General features: G+C 37.4%; 2 protein-coding genes across 5 annotated transcripts in view; one reads left to right on the top strand and one right to left on the bottom strand.

Moving 5' to 3' along the window:
- LOC106873318 (uncharacterized) overlaps nt 1-10,910 on the bottom strand; it is a 25,192-nt gene extending 14,282 nt beyond the window's left edge. Inside the window, exons 1-2 of one of the 2 annotated variants that reach the window (XM_014920642.3) lie at nt 10,072-10,910; nt 5,392-5,570 (exon numbers count right to left, since the gene is read on the bottom strand). In XM_014920642.3, coding sequence (XP_014776128.1) covers nt 5,392-5,570; nt 10,072-10,681 — 789 coding nt within the window. In that variant the 5' untranslated portion in view covers nt 10,682-10,910. The remainder of the gene's footprint in view (nt 1-5,391; nt 5,571-10,071) is intronic. The other variant, XM_014920641.3, reaches the window with a different exon arrangement.
- Nucleotides 10,911-16,709: 5,799 nt separating this feature from the next.
- The window catches only part of LOC106873319 (transmembrane protein 41A), a 15,992-nt gene continuing 5,201 nt past the window's right edge, over nt 16,710-27,500 (top strand). Inside the window, exons 1-3 of one of the 3 annotated variants that reach the window (XM_014920643.3) lie at nt 16,710-17,496; nt 21,691-22,067; nt 25,926-26,079. In XM_014920643.3, coding sequence (XP_014776129.1) covers nt 21,952-22,067; nt 25,926-26,079 — 270 coding nt within the window. In that variant the 5' untranslated portion in view covers nt 16,710-17,496; nt 21,691-21,951. Of the gene's footprint in view, nt 17,497-21,690; nt 22,360-25,925; nt 26,080-27,500 lie in introns of all 3 variants that reach the window. The other 2 variants (XM_089356303.1, XM_052970026.2) reach the window with 2 other exon arrangements.

Below are 27,500 nucleotides of genomic sequence, written 5' to 3'. Positions count from 1 at the left end.
TCACACCCATATTCCTACTGAATATCCGGGGCCTATTACGAACAGGCGGCAAAGACAAGTTCCTATACTTGAAAGACCTAGTAACATGCAATCAAGCAATATGCATGGTGCTTACCGAAACGCATCTAACACCTAATATAGCAGATGCGGAGATAAATATACCTGAGTATGCCGTACTCCAAACAGACAGAAGGGATAGAAGTCATGGGGGAGTTGCAATGTACATCCGAGAAGATGTCACACCCCTACTACTACTATCACACTCAAACTCTGTATGTGATACTTTAATAGTACACATAAAACAAATTGATGTAGTTGTATGCTCAACATACCGTCCACCAAATACCGCAAAGCAGGAAGGTAAATTTGAGGACAGCCTCAGACGCATAGAAGAGGTCCTGACAAATCTGGACCAACACATCAATATACTTTTCCTAGGCGACTTTAACCTCCCAAATGTTAAATGGCCTGAAGGTCACATCCTCTCTGGGATGCATGAACAAAGCCAGGCAAAATCATTGCTAGAACTATCCAACATGCTGTTCATGGAACAAGTGATACTCCAACCAACCAGGGGAAGCAATATTTTGGATCTCTGCTTCACAAACAATGTGAGCCTAATCCATAATGTGAAAATAACGACCACATCTCTCTCAGATCATAACATTATAGAATTAACTATGTATGGTCCTAGACAACCCACTGACACCCACCCCACCAGGAGGACTCAAGCAATATCCAACCTGAATTTCCACGGGGCGGACTGGAAGTCAATTCGCAGAGAGATTCGAAATCAAAACTGGCATGACAGCCTTTCTATACAAGACAATGACCTCAAACTAAGTCATTTTATGTCAACCATACAAGACATATGCACCAAATACGTGCCATATAGAAAGACCAGCAAACATGCCAATAGAATTCCTAGAGACAGGAAAATCCTTATGAGACACAGAACAAAGGTCTCAAACCAGTTAAATAGAGAACTGGAGGATAGGAAAAGGGCTAAATTAAAACTAACACTATTAGAAATAGAAAACAAAATTAAACTCTCCCATGAAAAGGAGAGAGCAGAGAAGGAGAAGAGAGCAGTAGAAAGCATAAAAACAAACCCCAAGGCTTTCTATAGATTTGCAAAGGAGACTGCTACAGTACAGTATAAGATAGGACCCCTATTCCTGCCTAATGGCTCACTGACTGCAGATCCCACATGGATAAGTGAAGTGCTCAGTACACAATTCAAGAGTGTCTTCACTTCTCCTCTGAGTCACATGCAGATAAAGAACCCAGCTGATTTCTTTGACAATAGCACTCAGCAGAAGGGGACTGCATCCATTACCTACATCGACATTGAAGAGGAAGATGTGATAGCTGCCATAAATGAAATGAGCTCAAATTCAGCAACTGGCCCCGATGGTTTCCCAGCTGTCCTCTTAAAGTCGTGTAAACAAGAATTAGCAGGACCACTCCGGATACTCTTCCAGAGTTTCCTTGCAAATGGTAAACTTCCCAAAAAGCTGAAGGAAGGCACCATATGTCCTATCCATAAAGGTGGAAGCAGAGCAGAGGCTGGAAACTACAGGCCCATCTCTCTGACTTCACATATTAGCAAAGTCATGGAACGAATTGTCAGAAGGAGATTGATTGCGTTCCTAGAAGAAAATGACTTGCTGAATGAGACCCAGCATGGTTTCCGTCCAGGTAGAAGCTGCCTCACGCAGCTCTTGCAGCATTATGACTGGGTCCTGAAGCAGCTACTTGACCATTCAAATGTTGATGTGATATATCTCGACTTTGCAAAAGCCTTTGACAAAGTTGATCATGGCTTGATATGTCACAAGCTGCGAAACCTTGGCATAGCTGGTAAATTAGGAGAGTGGCTGCATGACTTCCTGAATGGTAGAAGTCAGACAGTTGCAGCCAATGGAGAACTATCTAGGGAAACACAAGTATTGAGCGGTGTTCCACAGGGAACTGTTCTGGGGCCACTACTGTTCATAGTGGCCCTTCTGGACATGCCCACGGTCACTCGGAGAGCCACTGTCACTAGCTATGCTGATGACACAAAGATATCTCAGGCAATAAAGAATCCTGATGATATTGTAAGCCTGCAGAATGACCTAAATGCAATATATGAGTGGGCAGAGCAAAATAATATGCAGTTCAATGCAAAAAAATTTCAAGTACTGCGCTACAAGACCACAAGTACCTCCCAACTGGCATACACAGGGCCTGGAGGTACTGCAATCCCAGAACCACAAACAGTGAGAGATCTGGGCATCAACATGTGTAGTGATGCATCATTTCACATGCACATTGTCAAGTTGACAGCAAGGTGCAGACAACTGGCGGGGTGGATATTGAGGACTTTCCGTACAAGGGATCAAAAAGTCATGTTGATTCTATGGAAGACATTTGTTCTGAGCCGTCTAGACTATTGCTCTCAGTTGTGGTCACCACACAGTGTTAAGCGGACAGCAGAACTCGAGGCAATTCAGCGGCACTATACAAAAAAGATCGCCACAGTCCAACAGATGAACTACAGGGAGCGACTGAAGGCACTAGGTCTCTACTCCCTGGAGCGCAGGCGGGAGAGGTATGTAATAATATACATATGGAAAATACTGGAAGGACTGGTGCCAAACTTTGGTATCAAGTACTACAGGAAGGCCCGCACGGGTCGCCACTGCATGGTGCCAAAGGTACCGTCCACTGCATCTCACATAAGAACGAGATACTGCAGCAGCCTCGGTTTCAGAGGACCTCAGCTCTTCAATGCCCTGCCAAAACATTTGAGAGACATGCAAGACATGAATGCGGAGGTCTTCAAGACAAAACTTGACGCTTTCCTCTCCACGATACCAGACGAACCAATGGCTCATAATGAGATGCAGTTTAGGGCAGCTGTGTCAAATTCTCTTATACACCAGATGTGCCATCAAAACTCTTGATTGGACCATGTCAGGTGGGGGGAGAAGAGCCATGCAAGGAACGTGAAAATCACGGTGGTGCACCAGCATGACCGCAGCCACTTGGCTGAAACACATAAAAAAAAAAAAAAAAAAAAAAAAAATATATATATATATATACATATATATCATATATATATATATATATATATATATATTTATTTACATATATCATATATATATATATATCATATATATATATCATATATATATATATATATATATATATATATATATATATATATATATATATATATATATATATATCATATATATATATATATATATATCATATATATATATATATATATATATATATATCATATATATATATATATATATATATCATATATATATATATATATATATATATATCATATATATATATATATATATATATCATATATATATATATATATATATATCATATATATATATATATATATATATATATCATATATATATATATATATATATATATATATATATATATATCATATATATATATATATATATCATATATATATATATATATATATATATACATATATCATATATATATATATATATATATATATATATATATATATATATATATATATATACATATATCATATATATATATATATATATATATATATAAATATACATATCATATATATATATATATATATATATACATATATCATATATATATATATATATATATATATATATATATATATATATATATATATATATATATATATATATATATATATATTATACATATATCATATATATATATATATACATATATCATATATATATATATATATATATATATACATATATCATATATATATATATATACATATATCATATATATATATATATATACATATATCATATATATATATATATATACATATATCATATATATATATATAATATACATTATGTATATATATCTGTGTGTATATGTATACACACACACATGCACACATATATATAATAGATCCCAGTAACAGGGTAAATGCAATCCACCGTAACATTTCACTCCTAACCAAAACAGACTGAGATGCTGCCATGCTGCCATCTGTTGGAAGTCACACTTCACCAATTGTGTTAAATTAGAAAAGTTCAGAGGTTATTCAGTCTGGCATTTAACCAGTGTCAGACGCTTGTCAACTGAAGGAAACTTGGATAACAAATCCTTCACACACACACACACACAGACGCACCCATCATGCATGTTATCCATTACTGACAGCCAGAGAGGACAGTAACTTCCAGATCTAATATGTAATTACACTTATTTTGTGTTGTCCTTTTTGAAGATTCTGTTGATGAAAAGAGGCCAAAACTATGATGTGTCGGGGTTCCAAAGCCATCAAATAGTTAATGCCGAGGAAGAAAAAAATGGTAAATATCATTGGCCTTTCTTCACCCGTTTATCTCTTATTTGTTTCAGTCACTGACTGTGGCCATGCTGGGGCACTGTCTTCATGAATCTTTCAGTCAAATGAATCGACCCCAGAGCGTTTTGTTTTTACCTTTTTATAAGCCTGGTATTTATTCTGTCAGTCCCTTTTGCTGAACTGCTAAGTTATGGGGATGTAAACACACCAACACCGGTTGTCAAATGGTGGTGGTGGACACACATACACATACACGCATATACATATATATACGATGGGCTTCTTTCAGTTTCCATCTACCAAATCCACTCACAAGGCTTTGATTGGCCCAAGACTATAATGGAAGACACCCAAGGCGCCATGCAGTGGGACTGAACCAAGAAACATTTGGTTGGGAAACAAGTTTCGTCACCATCATCTGAGATAGAGGTAATAAGGTGACAGGAAAAAATAGAACATATTTAAACCCTTTTTTTAGGCAACCTCTATGAATAACTTTTATTGTAATAAGGATCAACGTTAACAATAAGTCCCGAGATTGATATCATCATCATCATCAACGACCAACAAAAACCTTTTGAGGTTTGACCCTTCAGCATTTAAACTGTCTGTATCAGGTCCGAATATTCTAATTGTTTTATGTTGAAACTGGACAGATCTCCTACAATGTCATTCTAGAAATGCAACGATCACATCGTTGAACTCTCAAAGCTAAAGGACAATGCCTAATTCATTCAAAACACCATGAATAAATAGACATTACGTTTGTAGGAAAACTAACCTGTTAAGGAAATCTCTAATAGAGACAGGGGAAGAATTCACGCTGAGGAGTACAGTTTATTGCCACTTAAACATGGCTGTTCTTTAAGAACAGGCAATACTGTTGTTTTAACCCCCAGGAGGACTCCACCTCCAGCTGGTTAATCAGTGCGCCTCAGGAATAATCTGAATGTTAGAGGGTTAAGCCTCAGCAAGACCACGGTCGAATGAGCGAAACAAAGTGAGAAAAGTAGAGGACTTACCAGCCATTTCATAAGCTCAGCCATGGCCTTAATATGTCTTGGAGATATTCCATTGACCAATACAAGGTAGTCCACATAGTTGATATGAGCAGGAACACTGATTACACACAAGTCCCTGGCATTCTCTTCGTTCAAAACTGTGACAAGTTCATCAAGGTCAAAGACACCAGTTTTCCCTCCTGTCAATTAAATAAAAGAAATATTAGATGAATGTGGCCATGCTGGGACACTGCTTTTTTAGTATCTGGTAAAACAGATCAACCCCGGTACTTATGCTACCAATCTATTGTAGGCGCAGGAGTGGCTGTGTGGTAAGTAGCTTGCTTACCAGCCACATGGTTCCGGGTTCAGTCCCACTGCGTGGCACCTTGGGCAAGTGTCTTCTACTACAGCCTCGGACCAACCAAAGCCTTGTGAGTGGATTTGGTAGATGGAAACTGAAAGAACCCCGTCGTATATATGTATATATGTATGTGTGTGTGTGTTTGTGTGTCTGTGTTTGTCCCACCCCCCAACATCGCTTGACAACCGATGCTGGTGTGTTTACGTCCTCGTAACCTAGCGGTTCGGCAGAAGGGACCAATAGAATAAGTACTAGGCTTCCAAAGAATAAGTCCTGGGGTCGATTTGCTCGACTAAAGGCGATGCTCCAGCATGGCCACAGTCAAATGACTAAAACAAGTAAAGAGTAAAGAGTAATCTCTCTTGCCGAACTGCTAAATTACAGAAACATAGACACTCGGTCCCGATACATCTACGTAACGCTATGTTTTTACAGTGCACCCTCGTTAGGGTTAGTTTTAGGGTCAGTGTCAGTTTGGGGTTAGTTTTTAGGTTCGGGTTACGTAGATGCGTCTGGACCTTTGTATTTAAGTAGTACCGACCCCTGCTCAAAAGGACTGAGCAGTAATGTACTTAGATATAGCTAAATATAAAATACACACACCATACATATTAAGGGAACGCACACTTCTCAGAAACGTTTCATCTACGATTTGTGAGTAGTTGGTTAATTCCAGATAAGCAGTGACAGCGAGAAGGACCTGCGTTCATAGACGTCCCATCAATGTATAACCGTTTCATTTTTCATTCAGACAGGTACTATCTCGGATCACATTGTCTTTATTTAGATGATAATGCAGAATTTGAGGGAGATTTAGCTCCTCTATCTTGCAAGTCAGGAAAACGCCGTAGAGACTCCATCAAAAACTAAGCTGGCAGAAGCGACAGAATATATGACTAAAATACTTGTATTTACTCTGTCCTTCTACATTCCGGGTTCAAATATTACTAAGACTAGTTACACTAATTAAACGGTTCATTTTTGCCTAATCGAAAGAAACACTTTACGATGCTTTTCACATAGCAGCGACATGATACAAGGGAGACAATTCCGTTACTACTACGTAGCTTCTTAACTCGCTTCCCAAACGATGTAAAGTGTCCCAACAATCTTTTATTTAGATCGTTGGTTCTCAACCATTTTTTACTTGTGGACGCCTTTGATTTCTATTTTACACAGACGGACCCCCGCAGACATTCGATCATTATCATTTAACGTCCGTTTTCCCTGCTGGTATGGACTGAACGGTTTGACAGGAGCTGACCGGGCTCCTGTCTGTTTTGGCATGGTTTCTATGGCTGGATACTCCTCCTAACGCCAGCCACTTTACAGAGTGTGCTGGCTGCTTTATACAGGGCACCAGAACCAGAGCTTTTACGTGGCATTGGCAAGAGTACCTTTTACGCGGCACCAGCCCCGGAATTTTATAAACATAATTGTTAAAATATTTTGTGTATTCTACAAATATAACCAATTTGTGGCACATAAATTTTAACAACAAAATCTTACATGAATCCCTAAAAGTCATATGAACCCTAGTCGAGACCCACTGGTTTAAGACAGACTGCATCATGGACTACATTATCTCGTCTGTTCTTCCGTTTTTTTAAATGACAGCATCAGCTCTAAACAGGCTGAAAATTGTTCCAGCAGTGGCCATCCTATCTTTTATTTAGATTATTTAGCTACACTGCATAGGTGGAGGCATGTCTATGTGGTTAAGAAGATTACTTCTACGCCATGTAGTTCTGGGTTCAGTTCCACTGCACAACACCTTGGGAAAGTATCTTCCACTATGACACCAGAACAAACAAAACCTTTATAACCACAACAACAGCTCATTTTTTGAGTAAGCTGAGGATCTACCATTACTATTTTCTGAAACAAAGACTGTCCAGAGTTAGCAAAATATGCAACAATGACCCAAAAAAGGTATGTCCTCAAATACCTTACGCACTCTGTAGTGTACAAGAGAGAAGACAGCACTGGTATGATCATGTAATGTGTATGGATGAAGTGCCAATCTCTAAATGTGGAGGGAACATGTGGAAGAGGAAAAGCCAGGAAGACTTGGGTTTAAGTGGTGAAAAATGATCTAAAGAAGTTGACAGATGAGATGACAAAAGAATGAGAGGATTTGTTGTGCCTGAGAAGACCCATCCAGTTAAGTGAAATGGAGGCAATAAAAGCATGTCCTTTATTTCCATGACTGTCTTCAGGAAAGGTATCCAGCCATAGAAACTGTGCCAAAGTAGACAGTGGATTTTGATGCAGTCCCCTGACTAATCAGTCCGTCGAACTGTCCAAATCATGCCAGCATGGAGAGAGGACATTAAATGATGATGATAATGAGGGGGGGGGGAGTCACAGTAATGCAATTTTTATTTGTATTACTTGACTCATCATCATCATCATCATCATTATTTAATGTCTGTTTTTGATGCTGGATGGGTTGGACGGTCTGACAAGATCTGGCAACCCAGAGAGCTACAACAGGTTCCATTTGTCTTGTTTTGGCATGGTTTCTACAGCTGGATGCCTTTTTGAATGCCAACCACTTTACAAATTGTACTGGGTGCTTTGCATGTGGAACCAGCACTGGCACACACACACACACACATATATATATCATCATCATCATCGGAATAGCCTTGTGATTGAGAGAAATATGGCCCGTTTGCCTAGTCACTATTATTGTTATATCCAACTACCAGCTCAAGCTGCAGCAATACAGTTCACCCACCACACTTCTCGGTCCAGCATCACTGCCTCAAAGTCCTGGATACATTCCAGGCCAATGTCTGCAATCAAGTTGGCGATGCATGTGTGATGATGTTTTCCTCTTCTTTCAACGCCAGGAAGTGGGTTCCACAAGACTAATTTGGATGCTTCCAGTTCAGGGTGGCACAGGCAGTGACCAGACTGTTGCAGCCATCTTTGCTTGACCTTCTGGCTAACTTTTAGCAGGTCTCCATAAAGGTAATTCAGTTGTCTTATGTTACAGCCATTCATAGCATCACTGTGTAGCATCCATTTAGCCCGTTTGATCAGTTCTTTGTCGGTGTCCATGTTCCACTGCCATATAACGGCACTGATTCTACAGTTGCAATGAAGAACTTCATTCTGATTTGCCTGGGCAGTTTGGAGTTTCAGACCTTTCTTAGTTTGTGACAGGCTGCCCATGCTTAAGCCTTCCCGGTCTTCATGTCTGCTTCCAAACTGCTAACCCAACCACCTAGGTTCTTGAAGTCTTCAGTAACATTCAATTCTTCAAGCAGTTCTTGAAGCAGTGGTGTCATCCAAAAGCTAAAACAATTCAAAGTACACTGTGACCAGTGATGTATAACAATATTTGACAGCCAGGATGATTACCATGATACTGTAATCAGGCCCAACTATTTTATGTTCAACGGGCTAGATCCAGCTTCCTATACCTACCCTACCATGTCATTCTAAAAATAAGCAATCACATCATTGAAATCTCAAAGCTATGAGATAATGTTATTGTTGGCACTCCGTCGCTTACGACGTCGAGGGTTCCGGTTGATCCAATCAACGGAACAGCCTGCTCGTGAAATTAATGTGCAAGTGGCTGAGCACTCCACAGACACGTGTACCCTTAACGTAGTTCTCGGGGATATTCAGCGTGACACAGTGTGACAAGGCTGGCCCTTTGAATTACAGGCACAACAGAAACAGGAAGAAAGAGTGAGATAAAGTTGTGCTGAAAGAGTACAGCAGGGTTCGCCACCATCTCCTGCCGGAGCCTCGTGGAATTTTAGGTGTTTTCGCTCAATAAACACTCACAACGCTCGGTCTGGGAATCGAAACCGCGATCCTATGACCGCGAGTCCACTGCCCTAACTAATGGGCCATTGCGCCTCCACTATGAGATAATGAATGATTAATTAAAAAACACAATTTGACTGAGAGAATAGGTGTTAGGCTTAAAGGATAAGTACTGGGGTTGCTTTGTTCAATTAAAACCCTTCGAGACGCTGCTGCAGCATGGCTACAGGCCAATGACTGAAATAGGTAAAAGATAAGATATTAGAAACAGAAGCAAAATGTCCCTTGAATAACGTAAAAACGGAAGGACACAATTTTAGTATCTCATAATATGGGATGTTCATGTCAGGAACGCTTTCGATGTTTTTGTTTGTTTTGGGAGGAAGGGCTTTCTTACAATTTACGCAACATTTATCAATGAGTCTAAGAAAAACAAGAACTATCTTCAAACAAAAGATGGTTTAAACAAGATGAAATGTAGAATTATGGTTAATAATTAAGAAGCTGAAACTTTAATTAAAGAGTAATTAAAGAAAGCAAAACATTACTTTTCAATTCAATCGGTGGTACGTATTGCGGGATTTCGAATTCTTCGATTTCTGTATCATCAGCCATAAATCCAGAATCCAGAAAATCTTCGATGTCGGAATCATCGGATTCTTCGGAACTTCCCGAATCTGATTCAGATTCAAATCTGATTACATTGGAATCATAAAGCCTTTTGGCCTTGGAATTGACGTTTTCTGAAACTGTGACATTATTCTCGTCTAAATCTTCGTTGGTGAAAACTTTGAAATCGTCTTTGATGTTTTGCAAAAGTGATTGGATTTCCGGATCATTGTCGAATTCTTTAAACGAATCGTTGTAATCATCAGAACCGTTATTTGTCGAAGAAGAAGAATAATAACAACTCTGACATCGATTTAATAAAGTCATTTGAGAAATTGGAATAAAGGATTCCCAATACAAGAAAGGAGAAACCTTGCCATGACTTCCACTACAGAAACGATTATAATTCGCAACAGGAAAAGTTTTATACGTAGACTGGAGTCGAGATATCCGAAGGAAAGACAAGATATTACATCTAAGAGGTGTAATATTCATAAAATGTTTGGTTTGGTTGAACAGCCTTGATAGTTTAATAAAGGTGATCGACATGGTTAATTAAAATGTCCAAAACAAACACAGGAACCGCATGCGAAAGGACGAAGGTTTTTCGGACTGTCGTAAAACACTTCAACTTGTATATCTGTTTTTATATGTATTTCTAATGTTCATGACTATTTGATCCTGCTTTTTAAAGAGGATACGAAGTCATGTTATGTTAAATGCGTTTGTTAAAATGAAATTATAATTAACACGACAATTAACACTAAACAGGGGAGACAACTATTAAAATAGCATTTGTCTCCCTTTGCATTACGTCTTTTAAGCTGTTCTTCAAGCTTTAATTAAATATCAAATTATGTAAAATTTTGTTTTATATTTAAGAGATGAGGAATTATTTACATTATTTACATTTGATGGATATTTGTCCTCATCTTGTTTGTTGTTAACATAACGTTTCGGCTGATATACCCTCCAGCCTTCATCAGGTGTCTTGGGGAAATTTCGAACCTGGGTTCTCATGCATTTTTCGATATAATTATTATTATTATTATCATTATTGTTATTCAGGTCACTGCCTGGAATCGAACTCGGAATCTTGGGGTTAGTAGCCCGCGCTCTTAATCTCTACGCCATCAGCCGAAACGTTGTGTTAACAACAAACAAAATGAGGACAAATATCCATCAAATGTAAATAATTTACAGATTTTGAAATTTAAATTTAAGTGAAAATTATAAGATTTGATATATTGAGGAAATTCTTCATGCGGAATCTGATTTTGTGGTTCATTTATTTCTGAAAAATTTGAGAAAAATGTTACAGATGTTTAAAGTTTGATCATTTTAACTCAATCAGAAAACAGGATTTGGAAGCTAGCATTTTCTGCATGATAGCTGTCTATCACAAAATGATAGCAAACATTTCAGGGACAAAGTTTTAAACAAAATGAAAGCAATTACATGTATCAAGAAAGAGTGGGGAGGGAGTATGCGTGAGAGACAAACATATAAGAAGAAAGAGTGAGAGAGAGTGTAGTAAATATATAGAGAGAGGAGGAAGTGTAAAAGACAGAGAGAGAGAGAGAGAGAGACAGAGAGAGAGATGACAGAGAGAAGGAGATTTAGCAATCTAAAGAGAGACGACTGCACTGGTATGGTCATGTGTCACGTATGGATGGGGATAGCTGTGTGAGGAAATGCCACTCCCTAACTGTGGAGGGAACCTGTGGAAGAGGTAGACCTAGGAAGACATCGGAATGGTTGGCATTAGGAAGTGCATCCAGCTGTAGAAACATTGCCAGATCAGATTGGAGCCTGCTGCAGCCGCTGGCTCTCCAGATCTCAAACCGTCCAACTCGTTTCAGCATGGAAAACAGGTGTTAAATGATGATGATGATGTTGATGATACACACACACACACATCTGTAGATATATGATGGGCTTCTTTCAGTTTCCATCTACCAAATCCACTGACAAAGCTTGGGTCAGCCCAGAACTATAGTTGAAGATTCTTGCTCAAGGCGTTGCCCAATGGGACTGAACCTGGAACCATGTGGCTGAGAAGCAAACTTCTTACCACAGACTCACGCCTGCACCTATATACATCATACATACATACATACACACACACACACACACACATATGTATATATATATTTATATATATATATATATATATATATATATATATATATATATATATATATATATATATATATATATCCATATATATATATATATATATATATATATATATATATCCATATATATATATATATATATATATATATATATATATATATATATATATATATATACATATATATATATATACATATACATATACATATACATATATATATATCATCATCATCATCATCATCGTTTAACGTCCGCTTTCCATGCTAGCATGGGTTGGACGATTTGACTGAGGACTGGTGAAACCGGATGGCAACACCAGGCTCCAGACCAAAATCCTAATAAGTAGGAAGGTAGATAAAACACAAACCCCTTCAGGTAGATGGCCCTGCTCAGTATGTAGAAAAGGAGTAGGTAGTAACTCTATAAGATGTACCCGGTGCAAGCTATGGACACATAAGAGGTGCAGCAACATCAAAGGCAGGTTAACTAGCAAGTTAGTTTTTGTTTGTGGCAGATGTTCAGGTGCAATAAAGACTGTAAACAAACAGGAAACAACTTCTATCTCATTCCAGGGTGAAAAACTAGAGGTAGTCGATAGCTTCCGCTATCTGGGCGACCAAGTTAATAGTGGGGGTGGGTGCGCTGAAAGTGTAGCTGCTAGAATAAGAATAGCCTGGGCAAAGTTTAGAGAGCTCTTACCCCTGCTGGCGACAAAGGGACTCTCACTCAGAGTAAAAGGCAGACTGTATGACGCATGCGTACGAACAACCATGCTACATGGCAGTGAAACATGGGCTGTAACTGCTGAGGATATACGTAAGCTCGCAAGGAATGAAGCCAGTATGCTCCGTTGGATGTGTAATGTCAATGTGAATACCCGTCAGAGTGTAAGTATCTTGAGAGAAAAGCTGAACATTAGAAGCATCAGTTGTGGCGTGCAAGAGAGACGATTGCGCCGGTATGGACATGTGGTGAGAATGGATGAGGATAGCTGCGTGAAAAAGTGCCACACCCTAACAGTTGAGGGAACCCGTGGAAGAGGTAGGCCCAGGAAGACCTCGGCTGAGGTGGTGAGGCAAGACCTTCGTACATTGGGCCTCACCGAGGCGATGACTACTGACCGAGACCTTTGGAAATGTGCTGTGTGTGAGAAGACCCGGCAAGCCAAGTAAGATCGTTGCCAGTGCCCCTGGACTGGTTCTTGTGCGGGTGGCACATGAGATGCACCATTTTGAGCGTGACCGTTGCCAGTACCACCTGACTGGCTCCCGTAGGATTTTCGAGCGAGATCGTTGCCAGTGCCCCTGGACTGGCTTGTGCGGGTGGCACATAAAAGACACCATTTCGAGCGTGGCAGTTTTTGTGCGGGTGACATGTAAAAGCACCCACTACACTCTCTGAGTGGTTGGCGTTAGGAAGGGCATCCAGCTGTAGAAACTCTGCCAAATCAGACTGGAGCCTGGTGTTGCCATCCGGTTTCACCAGTCCTCAGTCAAATATATATATATCCATATATATATATATATATATATACATATACACACACATATATATATATATATGTATATATATATATATATATATATATATATATATATATATATATATATAACAATTAGAAAATGGAGGATAATATGCTGAACTCAACTACTTGCAGACGGTGTATCCCGTTGAATTCATTAATTTAATTCCTAGCAAAAGTGACAAAAAAGGAAAGAAAAAGAAAGAAAGAACCAAAGCACGGGTGTCTATGGCAGACTATGTTATTTTGCCAACCTGGTTTACATATAGAAGTACAAAGTACATAAGGAATTAGAGGATGAACAGAAGTTTAATCTTACAGCTGTTTCGGCCTAGTTTTAGCAAGCCCCATTCTATCCGAATATTCCTTTCCGGAGTGATTATCGGATGACATTTTGAAATGGGGTTACATGCCCGAACCGCTAGGCCTCTTCAGAGATTCACAAAGGGTTTCATACAAATGTAGAGCAAGAGGTAAAAACAGAGGTGTGGTAGAGACCAGAAGAAAAACAACAGCAAAAATAAGATAGAAATAAAAATTAAAAATAGAATTAAAATCAAAATCAAAATAAAAATAAGGGTACAGCAGGAAAGAAATAATAATAATAATAATAATAAAGAATACATAAATGAAAAATGAAGGTATAGCATGTGGGACATGCAAAAATATAAAAAAGATATATGTCAAAAAACCCTTAAAAATACAAGGCACACAAAGAGCCTACAAACATTATAAATAGGTAGCTATAGACACTCCAATGCATATATATATGTGTGGGTTCGTGTGCACACCCTTACTCGGATGTCCCCTTACTCCCATCTTTATTTCTATCTTATTTTTGCTGTTGTTTTTCTTCTGGTCTCTACCACACCTCTGTTTTTACCTCTTGCTCTACATTTGTATGAAACCCTTTGTGAATCTCTGAAGAGGCCTAGCGGTTCGGGCATGTAACCCCATTTCAAAATGTCATCCGATAATCACTCCGGAAAGGAATATTCGGATAGAATGGGGCTTGCTAAAACTAGGCCGAAACAGCTGTAAGATTAAACTTCTGTTCATCCTCTAATTCCTTATGTACTTTGTACTTCTATATGTAAACCAGGTTGGCAAAATAACATAGTCTGCCATAGACACCCGTGCTTTGGTTCTTTCTTTCTTTTTCTTTCCTTTTTTGTCACTTTTGCTAGGAATTAAATTAATGAATTCAACGGGATACACCGTCTGCAAGTAGTTGGGTTCAGCACATTATCCTCCATTTTCTAATTGTTATACAAATTTTGGGTAAAACCTCCACTTTTACCCGCTCCCATTGATTGCACTTAGTATAGCACTAGTGTAGCAATAATTGGGTACCCTCCCAGCAGTATACTGGATAGATACTATCCCTTAGTGGGTTGAACCCCCAACCCCTAACTCTCTCACGTTATATATATATATATATACATATATATATATGGGCTGAGTACCACCTATAGTTCTAGGCTGGAGCACCACCTTTAGTCGAGCAAATCAACCCCAGGACTTATTCTTTGTAAGTCTAGTACTTATTCTATCACTCTCTTTTATCGAACCACTAAGTTACATGGACGTAAACACACCAGCATCTGTTGTCAAGCAATATTGGGGAGACAAACACACACACATACACACACACACACACACACACACACAATATATATATATATATACAATGGGCTTCTTTCAGTTTCCATCTACCAAATTCACTCACAAGGCTTTGGTTGGCCAAGGGCTATAGTAGAAGACACTTGCCCAAGGTGCCAAGCAGTGGGACTGAACCCAGAACCATGTGGTTGATAAGCAAGCTACTTACCACACAGCCACTTTATTTTAAAATATGGTACATCTTCAGAAGTTCAACTGAGAGAATTTCCAACTGAATCTGATGAAGGAGGAATGGAAGTGAATTTTAGAAGGCTGCAGTTGACTGAACTGGTAACAACACCCAAGGAATCTTGACTCTGGAGTACCTTAACCATGCAGGAGTTAGAATGTGCCAGCAGCAGAGGGTTATCCAGGGGTCATGACTTAGATCTGGCCTGGCCCCTCTAAGAGAGTATAGGAAAGTGGGTTATACATCATTAGATGTACACCTGCTTTCCTATATTAAATTAGAATGAACGGAACGCGGAACTCCAAACTATCAACTCAACAATATTTATTTATGGTGGAAAATATACAGCTTTACTCTTGTTTGTTGAGACGCCTTCGGTGGTGTGAGCATGGTCGTTGGGACGTTGGTATGCTGATGTGAGCTGTCTAGCGTGAGTTCGAAAGATGGAGAGAGACAGCTAGACACGTCCTTGCTCAATCGCTGGCCAGCAAGGAAGAGACAGAATAAAGCGGGAAAGCTTAGATGTTGAATTCCACGCATGCGTGAGACTACGCATGCGCACGGCGTTACTACAAGAGTAAGGAGTTAAAAGCTGAAATATAGGCATAAGGGAGGCTTCTTTGAAGCCCTGCTAATCACTCTCTCCAGAGTTTCCTGCTTTCTGCTAGATAAAAATTGATACATTTTAAAGCACATTCGTTTTGTTGTTGTTACTGTTATTTAGTCCCAAGTTTTGATTAAAACTGGTTTGAATACTAGATCAAAGGCATTGCAGCCGTGACCATCCTGCATTTGTAAAATCAGAGACTAACTACAGGGTGTCCACAAAGTCTGGGTACATGTAGTAACTAAAATCATGACATAAACAATTAAATATAAGAAATAATTTCTTAAAGTATGTGTTAATCCCCATGTGGGTACATGGAGTAAATAAAATCATAACATAAATAATTAAATATAAGAAATAATAATAATAATAATTTCTTAAAGTATGTGTTAATTCCCATGTACCCAGACTTTGTGGACACCCTGTACATTGTCTAATAATCCTTCTTTTTTTTAAGGAAGCAACATATAAGTTAAGAGAGAAAGAGATTTGGCTGTTATTTCTAGCCAGACGAACAACCGAGTAGACGTTCTCTTCTTGGTTCGGCCAACACGATTATGTCATAACTTCAGAGAATTTGAGTTGCTTTGGGGAGAAAACAAGGATTTTGACAATACGAGGATTTTGACAATCAAGTTTGAGAATGACTTTACGGTTCCTGGTAAACGATGACTCAATTACAGAAATTCTCTGCTCTTTGTTTAAATAGCTGCTATTTTAAACGGATATTATAAAATGTTAACTGTACTTTAATTAAACCCTTTACTCCAGAAAACATCATGTTACATAAGAAATACAACACGTGAACCACCACGTGGGTCGATAGGCCGGCTAGATATAGCAGTCAAATTTCTCACAAACTACACTCTGCTGTCTTCAAAAAACAAAAGAAAAAGAACAGATGGGATCTGGTCTGATGAACATGCTACCGTTATTTTAAAAAAAACAAGAAACAGGGATGATCATGACTTGAATAAGAGGTCTGCTTGACCAGGGGTTAAACATTAACATTACGTCAACACTTGTTTATCCCCGTTTATTTCCCTTGGTTAGTTATTTGTTTATTATAATTGTTTCCCTTTAACTCCTTTCAACATGATGAGAAGACGTCGTATTTGTTACATGTAATCATTACACAACCTCTGCGTTAGGCTATCTTAAGCCATAGATTAAATCTACCTGTATGATTTTGGTTAGACAACACCAACGTTTAATTGATTGCAGCTTATGACAGCAAATATCAGGTAGGTGTACATATATATATATTTATATGTATTATATTTAATATTATATGTTCTTCTATATTAACCAATGTTTGTTTCATTGTTGATCCAAGAAGTTTATTTCCTTGTTGCTTTCGGAAACGAATAGATTTTAATTTACTTTTCCTTAGTAAACATCTCATAGCTTTTTAATGACGTTTGGTACCATTCGAAGAAAGAATGCATTGGGAAGATTGTGCGATTGCGATCTCGGATTGATAAATGACGAAATACCGTGTCCTGTAGTGTAAGGTGTGTGGAAAATAGAAGTTAATATAAGTAATCACGCACACACACACACACACACACACACACACGCACGCACTGTATATCTTGTGTACATATATATTCTAGAATTGGGGGTTTTTCTTCCTGTTTTTTTTTTTTTTTTATATTTTGTGGAAAATCTAGAAAGAAGCGATGAAGAAAATTGCAAATACTGTTTTATTTTTCATCTTCGTAAATAAATAATTATTTCAAGTCTTAGAACCTCAACATGTAAGTCCGAAAAGAGAAGAAAAAAAAAATACATGTTGACATATTTGTTTATTATTTAGACAACATCGAGATAAAACAAAAATACATTAATTCATAAATCCACAAACAACGTGAAACGAAGGACAACGATCATCATCATCATCATCACCATCATCACAGGTAATTAATTGACAGCTTGAAAATGGCAAATTAGATGACATTTCATGGTTGCTACTTCGTGAATGTATTTCGTTGTGTTATTTTTGTACTTTATAAAATTCTCAACGAAAGAATTGCTTACTCGCCAAAGCCCTTAACTCATGATAAATATAATATATTCATTGCATTTACTGGTATATTAATCGGACCCCTAATTTAATATTAAATCTTGGTGCAATTTTTTCCCCTCTTCTAAGTTTTAGCTTTGCTCCTTATATAAGCCGCGCCCCTGTTTTATCTGTTGAAATCAAGTATAAAACTATGCGACTTATACATAAGTAAATCCAGTATTTGCTTGCTATACACAAGGCTAAATATTTGCAGTGGAAGCGGCATTCTTTTGATACCAAATCCGCATGAAACCGCCCCTTCTTCATTGATTCAAATTCTCCGAATTAAAGTTATCGAAATTAAAAACCCGCCGTCAAAATTACGCGTAATTTGTTATTTCACTTTTACTTTTTATTTCATTATTAATTGAAGCTCGAGCAACGCATTTTGACGATCTGTTTTCACTGGCTCCTATGAGCATTCACACAATTTTAGTTGCAACTCTTACAGCTTACGTCTGCCACCTGGAAGTAATTTGTGTCGTTTTATTGATAGTTACAACATTGACTTAATAGTAATAACAATCCTTTCTAATATAAGTACAAAGCCAGAAATTTGTGGGGAGGCGGCCAACTCCAGTACTTGACTGGTAGTTATTTCACCGACCCCACCAAAAGGATGAAAAGCGAAGTCGACCTCAGAGGAATTTGAACTCAGAACATAAAGATGGAATAAATGCTGCTAAGCGTTTTCTTCTGTATGCTGACAATTCTGTGAGCTTGCTGCCTTAATAATAATAATAATAATAATAATAATAAAACGGGCTGGTTACTACCTAGCTCAGATACCAGGAAACCCCAAAATGGCTGAAGTTCAAAAGATAGTGCTCATGGGAACTGCCCATTTCCTACGTAAAATACTGTCTATGTGATCTCAAATTTTAAAACAAACACATAATTTTCTTATGGTTTCTTAAACATTCACTAGAACAAAACTGTACAAATCCAAATATATGGTACCCAAGGCATAACACCTACATGAACTTCTAACTTGTTGTCTCTTGAGGTCTCTGGGTGAGACTTGGATCCAACTTGTACAAATGCAAAACAAAAGTCAAACATAAAATAATAATAATAATAATAATAATAATAATGATAGTGGCATCTCAAAGCGACTATCGTACCAGTGATTGTAGGATCTCTAGGAATGATAAAAAAAAAAAAATAGGTACTGAAACCTATTTGAAAATGATACCAGGCTTACTATCCCTACAGGAAGTGCAAAAAATGGTGTTAACTGGAACGACTCATGTACTGAGAAGAGCATTATCGCTGTGAAAACAACATCCATTCATGAATTTATTTATTTATTAATTTTTCTAAATACATATTTTACCTGTGAATTTGCGTGTGTAAACTGGGAATGCATACAATGAGCTTCTCTGCCCTAGGTGTACGGAAAACACGTGGCGAGAAATGGAAGAAAACTTGAAGAAAAAAACAACAACATAATATTAATAATAATAATAATAATATCTTGAGAAGTACTTGAAACAAATAGGGGCTGCAATAAGGGTGGAGCTCTTGCAGAAAACAGCACTGCTTGGAATGCTTGAATACTCCGGAAGGTGCTCGTAAAATAAGAGGTGTTACCTTAGTTCACTGGTAGTGAACAGCTGGCACTGTAGTACATCTCCAGTGTTAGAAGCTGTGCAAAAGCAATAATAATAATAATAATAATAATAACCCTTTCTAATATAGGCACAAGGCCTGAAATTTTGGTGGAGGGTGATAATTGATTACATCAACCCAATTGTTCAACTGGTACTCATTTTATCGACCCTGAAAGGATGAAAGGCAAAGTCAGCCTTGGCAGTATTTGAACTCAGAACACAAAGACAGACAAAATACCTCTAAGCATTTCGCCTGGCATGCTAATGATTCTGCCTGCTTGCTGTCTTCATAATAACAGTAGTAGTAGTAGTAGTAGTAGTAGTAATAATAATAATAATAATAATAATAATAATAATAGTAGTAGTAGTAGCAATTATAATAATTTCTTTTATTAGCCATAGGAGCATAGATGTGGGGGACATCACAAGGACAGACAACAGTTTGTATGGGGATTTATATAAAGGATGAGGAGAAACAAAAGGAAGAGTGAAATGAGATAAAACTAAATGTAAGATGAAGGACAAAGTGCAATTCACCCACCTCTCAGTATCTGTTGTTCAACTGGGTTAAATCCCAAATCTGTCCTCCCCGTCTAACCTATCACTAGAACCTATGACAAATTCCCTTTCTAGTATGTGCAGCTACATGTTCCACTGCCCGAGGCTCCCACTGCCTGAGGCCACAGAGGCCTACGCTGGTCCTATTTCCACCCACTTGATTTCACTTACTCTCCCTCTTCCAGTGGGGTCCCCCAGCCATTCAGGTCACTGACCCTTTCCTCCTGGTTCACCTCATCTCTGCAGTATACATCGTATACAAAGTATGTGATAACTTCAATGATGCAGTCCTTCTGATACAAGAGAAACTCAATTAAGGGCCAAATCATGGAACCTCACAAATCCAAGATTATCCTGACCTCCAAAGGTATGAGCCCCTCTCCTGCTCTCCTCCAATCTACAGGTGCTTACTTAGACTAGGGCCATTCACTTTAACCATTTTCGCCACTCTCACATTACTATTATTCTCAAACCAATGTTTTTACTTATCGTTAAAACAACTCATTCTTGGCAGTTTGTTTGTTTATTTGGTATTTTGTTTTTTCTGTCATTCACATGTCATTAAAATATTTATTTACATTATTTACATTTGACATATTTGTCCTCATCTTGTTTGTTGTTAACACAACGTTTTGGCTGATATACCCTCCAGCCTTCATCAGATGTCTTGGGGAAATTTCAAACCTGGGTTCTCATTCCTAAGGTATCTTTCGATGTTGTTGCTGTTGTTGCTGTTATTATTATTATTATTATTATTATTATTATTATTATTATTACTATTCAGGTCACTGCTTGGAATCGAATTCAGAATTTTGGGGTTAGTAGCCCGCCCTCTTAACCACTACGCCATATGCCTGTAATATTATTATTACTATCATTAGTAGTAGTAGTAGTAGTAGTAGTAGTAGTAGTAGTAAGGTAGCAAGCTGGAAGAATCATTAATATGGAGTAGTGGTTAAGAGCGCAGGCTACTAACCCCAAGATTCCGAGTTCGATTCCAGGCAGTGACCTGAATAATAATAATGTTAATAATAATAATAATAATAATAATGATAAAGAAGTGAAATAGAATCAGTGCTAGTGTTTCTCAGTATAACGACCCTCCCAAGATATAGTAAAATATCTATTTAGCTGATTTTTGTTTATAACAATGAAAACAATGGTGATTGGATGTTTTTGTTTTCTCTTCTTTGTTTTAGCCCAAGTGACACTGACTTAACGATCAACAGAAGCCATCTTGCCCTTTTTTTTGGAAACCGATCCTCTCGCATGACTACAACAGATTCTTTGATACCTTCGTCAGGAATTCTCAGATGTGAACCAATGTAACAGATACTAGCTTACTGCAAGACACATACACGATGTTGTTGGGTTAACTCATTGTAAAGCTTCAAATACAAACACTGAATGATGCTGATGATGATGAAGATCGTTTCTAGCCGTCATTAAAGAGAATCATCATGATGTTGTATGAACAGCGTTGGTTGTGTGTGCCTATCCTATTTGCTCTGTCGTCCATATGGATTTATTACCTGTCTACGTATGCACCTGCAATTGGAGGAGAGCATAGTAACAGGTAAGACTTGGACTCGTTTCTAGCAATTAGTTTTATCAAGTTCAGGTGAATAAATCTGCTGTGTGTATATATATATATATAACCCATTGGGACATTAACTACATGTGCCCTCATGCACACACACACACACACACACACGCATATATACACTCAAAACAAAGACTTTTGAATCTTACCGTATATAATTAATAGAACCACGTGCACGTTCTTCACTAGTTGAGAACAACTAGTACATGATTCTGCGAATTATATCTCTTTGGCAGTCTGTACTGATGAGAAACAGATATTTTCGGTAAGAAAATGTTAATTTCGAAACCTTGGTCTATGGATAAACTTTGTATTTATTTCTGTAATTTTCACTAGTCTCGCCCGTATATTTTTGCTTCGCTAGATTTTCTCTTTGAGAACTATTCGGTGATCTTCTAGCACATTAGCAGTCCACTTACTGGTCTCTTTTATATATACATATACAATAATCCTTTCGAGATCTCAGATAATTTTTTCTGAATCTCATGATTCTTTTAATGTGCTAGTTACCTGGTATTAAATTGATATTAATTAATATCCAATTTTTTACCCTACTATTTTAATATATATATATATATATATATATATATATATATATATATATATATATATATATATGTATATATGTATATATATATATATATATGTATATATATATATATATATATATGTATATATATATATATATATGTATATATATATATATATATGTATATATATATATATGTATATATGTATATATATATATATATGTATATATATATATATGTATATATGTATATATATATGTATATATATGTATATATATGTATATATGTATATATGATGATATATATATATATATATATATATATATATATATATATATGTATATATTTTACACAATGGGCTTCCAGTTTCCATCTACCAAACCTTTGGTCGGCCTGAGGGTACAGTAGAAGACACTTGCTGAAGGTGTCACACAGTGGTCGTGAACCTGAGATCATATGGTTAGGAAGCGAGTTTCTTAACCACGCCACCACATCTGTGCACATAGGGTTACTGATGGTTATAATTTTGTCGGCATTGAAGTCTTTGTGTAAAATGTTACATATTTTATCAGGCTTTATCTTAGAGTACATGTTATCTGTGCTAAACTGTAGTTTATGGTAGAAGGGGCTACGCTCAAAGCATTATTTCTGGATAGTAAAAAGTCAAGTCTGTCGAGGATTATCTCATTCAGACAAAAAAAAAAAAAAGCCATTATCACTAGTCATGTGATCGATCAGTTGATTAACTTGTAACCTTCCTTTGTACATATCGTTTGTTTGAAATAAATAATCATTAACTCCTCTAATGCTATATAAATTATCATCAGCTTTATCATCCTTGACACCATGACCACCACCACCGTCATCATCATCATCATCATCATCATCATCATCATCATCATCATCATTGCTGCCACCATTACCACTGCCATCATTATCACAATCACCATTTTCATTATCATCATCGTCGTCATCATCATCATCATCATCATCTTCATCATCATCATATTGCTGCCATTTTACCTTTCCTTTACAAGGAAACCCCTGAGGATGGCAACAGAAAGGGCATCGAGCTGTAGAAAATCTGCCTCGTGCCCCATGCAAGCATGGAAAAACCATGCGAAAGCAGACAGTGAAGCAGCTCCTGTCAAACCACCCAACTCATGCTAACAGAGAAGGCGAATGTTAAATGATGACGATCTTCCAAATTTATATATATATATATATATATATATATATATCATCGTCGTCGTCGTTTAACATCCGCTTTCAATGCTAGCATGGGTTAGACGATTCAACTGAGGACTGGTGAACCAGAGGCTACACCAGGCTCCAATCTGCCCTTCCTAACGCCAACCACTCAGAGAGTGTAGTATATATATATATATATATATATATATATATATATATATATATATATATATATATATATATATATATATATATATAATAATAATAATAATAATAATAATTTTAGGGAAAAAAATTCAATTTAGCAAAACTAAAACAAATTTCCAAATATAAAATATATGTATATAATCTAGAGAAAAACCATTATTAAATAATTCAGTAATGAAGAATGTAATTCATACCCTCCAGAAAATAAAAATATCATAAACACCCTGGGTGGTTTTTATGTGCCACTAGCACAAGAGTGTTTATGATATGTTTATTTTCTGGAAGGTATGAATTATATTCTTCATTACTGAATTATTTAATAATGGTTTTTCTCTAAATTATGCACACACACATACACACAGACACACACATGTATATATATATATAAATATATATATATGAATTTGGAAGATGTTGAAAAAGAGCATAAAAATCACTTAAGATTAACATGTGTTGTGTGTTAGGGTGCCCCAGCACTTTCTAGATTCTTGGCACTTCTACTTTCTGGAATGTTCCTATGTTAGCCTTTTTATGTAGTCTGCTGTCACTGTTGTCACTGAAGCCATTGTGTATGAGTTGTACCAATTATAAATGAGATGATAGATACATTCCTAGACTGCCAAAGCATATTTTATTCAACAGCCAAGTCCTCGTAGCTTTTCACCTCACCTCAACACAGCATTATAATCATTTGGTATAACTATGTCAATTCATAGCAAGATATTGTCGTCTTTTGTCCTAGAAAATAATGTCAAGGCTTGTTGTTTTAATATCTAGAGATCTCATGTGGTGAGCTGGCAGAAACATTAGCACGCTGGGCGAAATGCTTAGCGGTATTTCGTCTGTCTTTACATTCTGAGTTCAAATTCCACCGAAGTCAACTTGCCTTCCATCGTTTTGGGGGTCAATAAATTAAGTGCCAGTTGCGTACTGGGAGTCGATCTAACTGACTGCCCCCCTCCCCCAAAATTTCAGGCCATGTGCCTAAAGTAGAAAAGAATCGTTAGCACACCGGATGAAATACTTACCAGTATTTTGTCTAATACAGTTCTATATTTAAGAGATGAGGAATTATGTACATTATTTACATTTGACAGATATTTGTCCTCATCTTGTTTGTTGTTAACACAATGTTTTGGCTGATATACCCTCCAGCCTTTATCAGGCATCTTGGAGAAATTTTGAACCTGGGTTCTCATTCCTAAGGTATTTTTCAATGTTAGTAATGAGAACCCAGGTTCGAAATTTCCCCAAGACACCTGATGAAGGCTGGAAGGTATATCAGCAGAAATGTTGAGTTCCTACACATGTTCCTTCCAAGCACTGCTGTAAACAGCAGAAGTGAGCTAGAACGATAAAACTTTGTGTGCATGCACAACAGAGTTTAAGGTCAATCTGTGCCAAGCAGCTTCACTCTACATACTTTAGCTTCGTTACTATGGCAACAATCCGGATACTTATTGATCAGACCACGTATTGCAAGCGGGGAGAGAAGTCCTTACTATCTTAGCCTGAGACTCCCAGACTGTATAGTCTCAACCTCTTTATGATCATTCTCAGTGATGGATACTCGTCCACTGGACATAACAGTACTTCCACTCCAGTTTGTAATACACGAGAAAGAAGTGACACACAGTCATTGTTCTTGCAACAAGCAAACCCATTTGTTAAGGAAATCTGTATAAGCGACCAAAGAAATAGTGATTAATGCCACCTAAACGCGTGTGCAGTGTGCAGTGAATAACCAACTGGAAGAGGTGTTCTCCTGGGGGTTAAAATAGCAGTATTGCTGGTTCCTAGGGAACACCCATGTTTAAGTAGCATTAAAAATACTACTTGTCGTATATTTTTTGTCTTTTGTTATTTTTCATTTACTTTTCTTCTTTTTTTTTTCATGTTGCAGCACTTTAAGGTTTCCCTCAAACCTTGAAGAACTGAATTCCTTGGTGTCTCACCTCAGTCTCTACAAGAATGACCACATGTCATATATCTTCCTCCTTTTCTGTTCTGCCTATCTCTACAAACAGGCTTTTGCAATTCCAGGATCAGTTTTCCTGGTAAGTTTGCTGTTTATTATTATTATTATTATTATTATTATTATTATTATTATTATAGTGAGTGACTAAACCAGCAGTTCCCAACCATAGCTCCCAGGCTCCTGTCAAACCCTCTAACCCATGCCAGCATGAGAAACAGACATTAAGTGATGATGATGATGGTGGTGGTGATGTTGATGATGATAGTGGTGGTGATGGTGATGATAGTAGTAGTGGTGGTGGTGATAGTAGTGGCTGCAGCGGTGGTGGTGGTGATTGCGGTGATGATGGTGGTGGTGGTGGTGATGGTAGTGGTGGTGGTGGTGATGATGGTGGTGGTGGTGGTGGTGATGATGATGATGATGATAGTGACAGTGGTGGTGATGGTGGTGGTGGTGATGATAGTGGCAGTGGTGGTGGTGATGATGATGACGACGATGAAAGGCAATGAAAACATAGACTAAGAGAAACTTGATGGTCTAAATATTTCTTTTTGGTTTAGTCGGTGACAAATGATCAAGTGAGAGATAAAGCAGTAATAGGACAAAAAGTGACTGGTGGTGTTTAGGGTGGATTATGTAAAATAGATGTGTTAGGATGTATTGACCCTAAAAAACAATACAACCCCCCCCCCCCCCCGAAAAATGAGAACAACCTGAATGTTATCTGTTCCTCAGAGGTGAGAGTTCAATAGAGGGACGGGGTGGGGGGTGGGGGTTGAAAGAGCATATTTTGCTTTATTATAGGTTAGATTACAGTGTGTGTGTGTGTACGTGTGAAAGAGGGAGAGAGAGAGAGAGAGAGAGAGAGAGAAAGGACAATGGAATGTTGAATAAAAAGCAAGTATTTTTATGAAAAAAGATACTACAGCCTGTCGTGTTCTTGTTAACAGCTAAAATATATCCCATATGATAGTTTAGCTCTTGGTCAGCCATGATCGAGCAGGCATTCATCTTGCATTATATTCAAGCACAGTGTATCTAGGATCACGTAATTCAGTGTGTCCTTCAATTTTTGTGGTGGTAGGGTGCAATTTAAAGGTTATTTGGCTACTATTTCTTGAAAATATATCTGTCTGTCTGTCTGTCTATCTATCTATCTATCTATCTATCTATCTATATATGTATGTATATATATATATATATATATATATATATATATATATATATATATATATGGGAGAATATACAAAAAATAACAACAGACGAGGACAGGTGGTGTAAATAACAAAAGTATATATTAGTATGACGCTCGGGAATACGGAAAGTCTTTGACGTTTCGAGCTCGATATCAGTATATATATATATTGTTTATGTGATATATCAGATTGGTTTGTGGGGGGAGACTTAAACATACGTTTTTATATCTATTAATGAAATTTGATTTATGGGTTTTGATGATCAAAGAGGCCAAATAAGATTTTCTAAAATAAATGAATAAAG

This window comes from Octopus bimaculoides, chromosome 8, assembly GCF_046866305.1.
Source record: "Octopus bimaculoides isolate indiv1 chromosome 8, ASM4686630v1, whole genome shotgun sequence".
Classification (NCBI taxonomy): Eukaryota; Metazoa; Mollusca; class Cephalopoda; order Octopoda; family Octopodidae; genus Octopus; species Octopus bimaculoides.
Note: the sequence above shows the minus strand (reverse complement) of the source record. Positions and strands in the feature narration are given on the sequence as shown.